Source organism: Triticum aestivum, chromosome 2D (genome assembly GCF_018294505.1).
Source record: "Triticum aestivum cultivar Chinese Spring chromosome 2D, IWGSC CS RefSeq v2.1, whole genome shotgun sequence".
NCBI classification, from domain to species: Eukaryota; Viridiplantae; Streptophyta; class Magnoliopsida; order Poales; family Poaceae; genus Triticum; species Triticum aestivum.
In genome coordinates, this window is record NC_057799.1 from 5,826,836 (window position 1) to 5,833,763 (window position 6,928).

The 6,928-nt window shown below is 46.0% G+C and overlaps 1 protein-coding gene across 1 annotated transcript; it reads right to left on the minus strand.

Moving 5' to 3' along the window:
* Nucleotides 1-2,783: 2,783 nt before the first annotated feature.
* LOC123048166 (uncharacterized) lies at nt 2,784-3,541 on the minus strand. Its single transcript, XM_044471318.1, has one exon. The coding sequence runs from the start codon at nt 3,485-3,487 to the stop codon at nt 2,864-2,866; it is 624 nt and encodes a 207-aa protein (XP_044327253.1). The 5' UTR covers nt 3,488-3,541; the 3' UTR covers nt 2,784-2,863.
* Between the last annotated feature and the right edge of the window lie 3,387 nt (nt 3,542-6,928).

Here is a 6,928-nt window from a genome sequence, read left to right on the forward strand (position 1 = left end):
TCCTAGGAAACAACGCCCCTCAAGATATGGAGCACACCACAACTTTCTCATCTGATACATCTGATGCAGCCAAGACTCCTCACTGGTTACTTTATTCCGTTGTAAGAAGTGTATCCATTCTATCTCATGCTCTTCAATGAAAGAAGTATCATAAATGAAAGATCTGAATTCCTCCTTTACGTCGTCATCATGCAGATGGCGTACAATGTTCTGCTGAATGTGCCATATACATAGTCTATGGTTTGAGTCTGGCCAGACCACCCTGATTGCTCTCTGCATTGCAAGGTCCCCATCTGTGATCACAGATATCGGATGCTTCTGTGCCATGCAATCAGAAAAGGTCCGCAACATCCACTCGTATGCCTGGCTTGTTTCATGAGAAATTATACCACAGCCAAAAATAACAGTGCTGCGGTGGTGATTCAACCCGACAAACGGCACGAATGGCAGATTGTATTTGTTGGTTCTGTATGTGCTATCGAAAACAATGACGTCTCCGAAAGCCTCGTAGTCAAGTCGCGATTGACTATCAGCCCAGAACAGTCCCTTCAGATGGCCATGCTCGTCTACCAAGTACTTGAAGAAAAAATCCACATCTCGCTCTCGCCTCGCCATCATGTGCATGATCACCGTATTAGCATCACCGGCACTGATTGTCTCCTGCTTATTAGCATGGCAGAAATTATAAATGTCCCTCTTTATGCATCCAACCTTATCAAATCCACCGTATTGAAAGCACAAAATATCCATAATACGGTATTTGCGGATCCCACATTTTTCCATGTCCGCAATGTCCGCTTTCTGCTCATCGCTAATTCGTCTGTGCGAACGCAGCAGACAAGAAAGATCCCGTGGGGCTAGAGGATGGCTGTGCTCATCGATGAAATCCTTGACAAACCACCGACCGGTTTCCTCCTGTCTCGTAATGACCAATTTAGCATTACACCCAACACGAGTTAAACTTCGTGGCCTCCTCTTTCTATCTTCCATCTTTCTTTTCATGTGCTTCTCTTCGCGAAACCCTTGACGACTACACACAATTTTCCTTAAAATTATGTATTTGTTGGATCCATCCCACTCAACGTAGCTTCTCCTCACACTAAAACCTTTTTCAAGAGCATATTTGTTGTAGAATTCATAGCCTTCAGCCTCACTATCAAACATCTTGCTGACAACATTTAGATACTCGAACATACTCTCATCACTTGCATACGCCATGTCTTCCTGCATATGACATGTGAGGGAAACCAATCATCAACATCTTTCTGTTTATCAATGTTGCAGGTGTAAAATAGCTTATAGGCAAAGACAAGTGCATGGAAAAGACTTTGCTCGTTTGACATGTGAGGGAAACCAATCATCCCAAAGTACTATCCTAGCATGGATGACTCTAAACTCAAGTTTAATTCCCCGCAAGATCGGACGGCTAATAAAAATCAGACGTGATCAGAGATGTAAGTACTGCTAAATTGAATTGCATGCACTAGGGAAACCTAAATCGATGATGACTAAACAAATCTAAGTAGGAAGTGAAGGCTACGAATCAAAGTAAGTTGAGATTCAGGCGATTCATACCTTAAGATGCAAGTCCGGAAGCGATGGGATCAGTGGGGGGCTTTCTCCTATACCGCCGCCGCCGTCGCCACCGACACTGCCGCCGCAGATGTCACGCCTTATTCTTCTTCCTGCCGCCGACCACGTCTTTTATAGTGAAGGGGACCAGGAGGAGGACGAGAACGACGCCGACGACGGTGAATTGGTTCCTCTCGCCGGGCTTGTCGGACAGAAGGAAGAGGACGAGAAGGAGGACTTGACCGAGCTACTAGATCTAGACGTGGTTCTGGTCGTGGACGTGATCGGTTGAAAAAATATTTTTTACCCTGGACCATTATGCCCTTCTCTGATTAAACTAATTAAGTTAATTCATTTTTAATCCCCCACCAGATCGGACGGCTAATAAAAATCGAAGGGGTAAGTACTTGAAAGTACTCCCAGTACCGCCCCAATCACCGTAAAAGGGCTCAAGTATAAATTATAAGTTTCTGGTGAATCACAAAACAAAAAGTATAAGTGAACAATTATCATACTGAAACTGTGGAGTTTTTTATTTAAAAGTTAGCATATGTGCCAATAAACAAATAGCAAAAGAACAAATCATTAGAACATGACCAAATAATTGTTCAGTCCCTCGATAACTCGAATGACATATTATTGCTTGCGATCTCTGAAACATTTACACCCGACATCCTAACACAAGAACAACACCATAGTGCTTATAAAAAATAGGCTTGTAAGATAAAATTATGTGAACTAATATTCAGAATAGTGGCTTTTTGGCCTAATCATTTACTCAAAAAGAAAAGAATCTATAAGCAGGTGATTCGAGAAATAAAAAATGAACTCCTAAGATTATTTTTCATAAACATAACCTCCTATTGTAGGGAAAATCAGTACAGACAATGTGTTCTTCACATGGAAATGTCTCCATGTTGATTGATGGAGCACAATCGAGACACAGTCATGCAAGGACATCTCATTGTTTCTTGTAAGGAAAATTAGTGATAGGTGAGGAAAATGCAGGACAGTACAATATGATTATGACGTGCGTTCACCTATATATATCTGATGGTTGCTCCTAGCTAGCTCAATCATACTGTTTTCTAGAAAATATATGTATGGTAATGCGAGGTTAGACAGATCCTCTCATTTCATAATGCGAGGGAGACGTTCCGGGTGCAATTCAAACAAGCGAGTTGAGGCTCAGAGAAAAAGAGAGAGAGAGAGATATGAATACATGTTTTTTCCTTTGAGTCCAGATATGAGTACATGTGAGAAGATGAATGTAGAACAAATGAATGCATTTTCAAGCGCCATGGGGCGGGGCCGAGACGAGGGCAGGAGAAATGAGCTTGCATGAAACGAGGCACTTGTCATTCGTGGCATCCTTTTCCTTTGCACAACGCTTGAAGCAATCCATGTCTTCCCCTATGGCTTTCTTGTTGGCCGGGGTGGCCATGATGTAGCCGAACCTCGCGGCCGTGTAGGGGCAGTCGATGTAGCAGCGGTCGGAGCAAGCAGGATCCTTGCATGCCATGTCGCAGTCCACGGCGCAATGGGAGGAGAATGCATAGACCGTCTTGTTGCCGGGGCAGCCGCCATGCTTGTCGACGGATCCGTTCAGGGCATCCTGCCCCCCGGACGTGGGCTGGGTGTTTGATTCACGCTTCTTTTGGCCGACCGTGGCGAGCTCGGCAAACAAGCGCTCGATGAAGGCCACGCTGTTGGCCTCGGTGCCGCAGGCCTTGTCGACCATGGTGGCGCACGCCGCGTCCTTCTTCTCGTCTTTGCCGCAGAGCTTGGAGTACTCGCTGAGGCAAGCGGCCTTCGCCTCCCCCCTGGCCACCGGCACGGATGATGGGGCCGCCACCACCACGAGGGCGACGACGAGCAGCTGCCCGGCAACGCTGGCCTCACGCTTGGCGGCCATCTTCTTGTCGATTTCTCTTTGTGAGTTGTGACAGACGACGAATGCTGGTGTTGATCGAGATATATGCCGGCGTTGCATTATGTTTATATTTAGGCGAAGCCGATGGCCAATGGTCGGGTGATATGATTGTGAGGCCATGATCCATTAGACTCCATATATGCCAAATTTGTTGCATGCATTTCTATAAGACCGGCCAAAACGACAACGCACGCACGACGATATAATTTTAGTACTAATACATACTAGTAAATTGCACATGATTTGCACGCCGCCTATCATTATAGAGACATATGCCTAAATAGATAAAAGCCCGCATGTAGCTGCGGGAATTTTTGAAGGATTTAAAACATACTCCCTCCGTTCCTAAATATAAGTCTTTATAGAGATTCCACTATGAACCACATACGGATGTAGATAGATGCATTTTAAAGTGTAGATTCATTCATTTTGCTCCATATGTGGTCCATAGTGAAATCTCTACAAAGACTTATATTTAGGAACGGAGGGAGTGTACATGAGCAGATCCATCCCAACAATAAGTATTTTCAAGTGTAACAGATAATAGCATGTATTTTTTTGAAGAAAAAGATATTATCACGTACTCCCTCCGTTCCTAAATATAAGTCTTTGTAGATATTTCATTATGGACCACATACGGATGTATATAGATGCATTTTAGAGTACAGTTCACTTATTTTGCTCCGTATGTAGTCCATAGTGAAATATCTACAAAGACTTATATTTAGGTACGGAGGGAGTAGATGGAGAAAAAGCTAAGCACGCGTGTCATCTAGATGGAGAAATGGAGAAAAACAATTTGCAAGGACACGCATGTCATCTTCAGGATAGAATTTACTTCCATGCAAGCACGTAGATCCAAAGGCTTGAAATAAATGGTATGCAAATGCTACCGTCAAAGGACACTGGAGCAGGAGGCGGAGGAGGTCCTGCTCATTGCTCGGCTCCGATGTCAAACACTCCTGGCTTTGAATTCTATCTACTTGCATGCGATCCGATCTTGCTCCGCACATGACGCACAGCTCGCCTCTTTGTCATGCGGATCACGGCCTTCTTCTCCACCTACCGGCCACCGCGCTACTAGGAAAAGGGCTATTGATGAAATGGCCACTAATGACGCACCAGACATGTGGTGCGCCACTACTATATAGCAGTGACGTACCATGTGCTAGTGCGCCATTAGTGTGAAAGACACTAATGGCGCACCAGACACACGGTGCGCCCTTAGTAATAAAAAAATTATTATTTTTCCAAACATACTAATGGCGCACCAGGGCACAGTGCGCCACCAGCCTCATAGTGCGCCACTACTATATTTTTTTTTTTTTGCAAAACTACTAATGGCGCACCAGTGTATAAACTAGTAATGGCGCACTGTGCCCTGGTGCGCCATTAGTGTATTTTTTTATTATTATTTTTTTGCAAAACTACTAATAGCGCACCACCAGCAGGTGCGCCATTAGTAACCAGGGTTACTAATGGCGCATTTGTAGGTGGTGCGCCATTAGTAACCTGGGACCAGCTAGATATTTTGAACAGCCACACCTACCCACTCATTTTCCCCACTTCATTCTCTCCACCTCCTCCAAGCTTGTCTCGGCTGCCTCCTCCTCCTCACCTCATTTGCACCATAAATTCATCCAAATTAAGTGGTTAAATTACCTTTTTTGATAGGTAAGTAAGGGGGAAGCCATCTTTATGTTGTTCTCCCTCCAACAACGTGCACATGCACTTTTTATGGCCTAGCTAGATCTATGTATGTTTGTGGTGTTGGATATGTTTGTGGTGTTGCATATATGTTTGTGTTTGCAGGTACCGGTATTTGAAATGCGATAGTTGCCAATATTTTGCCGGAATGTTGATTTATTTCCGTTTCGGCGAGAATTTTGGCACTATGCATTCTTTTTGGTCCTATTTTTAGGGGAAGTCATGCCATATTTTTTTCTTGGTTCTAAAATATCGTTTTGCTCTACCCCGGAGGCGACCATGGTCCGCACGATGACCGAAGGCATCGTGAATAGGTTTTTGAGCTCCGCGAAGGCCGAGATGCTTCAAAAGAACGAGACGGAGATAAGATGTCCGTGTCGAAGATGCAAGCTGAAGAGCCTTATTGCGGACCCGGATTCCGGGCAGGTGCGGGACCACCTGCTCTTGCGTGGTTTCATGGATGGCTATCGGTGGCAAGGTGATGAAGATGACTATGAAGTCGTCCATGGGGGCCGGGCAAGAAATGAGGAAGGGCAGCAAGACAACCACCGCGGCTCGGGCGGGCGAGAAGACGAAGAATCTCTAGGACATGATCACGACGGTGATGCTGTACACAGTCATCATGTAGAAGATGCCGGACATGATGATGAGGAAGATGCCGGAGCAGACGAAGGGCATGATCATGAAGATGAAGATGCCGGCGGAGCAGACGACGATGGACCATCGATGGGCTGGGTGCAGGACCCTCATATTCAAGAGCTTCTTCTCAAGCAGATGGATAACACAAGAGCTGCCGCCCGAGAAAAAGCCAAGCTGGATCAACTGGAGATAGACGCGGTTACTCCATTGTATGAAGGATGCATGCCCGAGGATACCCGCCTGAAAGTAACGCTCATGGCTCTGGAGATGAAGGTAAAACACAAAATGACCGACGCATGCTTCGACGAGAACATGTCATTCTGGCACGAACGTCTTTCCAAGAGGAACAAGTGCCCGACCAGTTTCGAGGAGGCGAAGAAAATCGTGTGTCCTCTGGATTTACCGCACGTGAAATACCATGTGTGCATGAACAATTGCATCATTTATCGGGACGAGCACGCGGAGTCTACCATATGTCCGGTGTGCGGCGTCACTCGATACAAGAAGAGGAAGAAAGCTCCTCGAAAAGTGGTGTGGTACTTTCCGATCACTCCTCGTCTGCAGCGGTATTTCGCGGACCCTAAGGTAGCAAAGCTCCTGCGTTGGCACGCGGATAGGGAGGAGAAGAAGCGAGAAGATGACGCAAATGATCCGGAGATAAATAAAAAAGACAAGATGCTGAGTCACCCTAAGGATGGGAGCCAGTGGCAAGCGTTGAACTTCGAACACCCAGAATTTGGGAAGGATCCAAGGAACATCGTGCTGGGCGCGAGCACCGATGGAGTCAATCCGTTTGGTAGCCAGAGAAGCGCACATAGCACCTGGCCTGTGTTTGTGTGGATGTACAACCTTCCCCCCCGGTTGTGCATGAAGAGGAAGTACATTCACATGAGTATGCTAATTGAAGGACCGAAACAACTAGGGAACGACATCAATCTGTATCTGGGGCTGCTGAAAGAGGAGCTAGACACGCTGTGGAAAACGCCAGCCAATACGTGGGACGCCGCAGAGAAAGAATATTTCCCTATGAGAGCCGCACTGCTCACGACGGTGCACGACTATCTCGGTTACGGATAT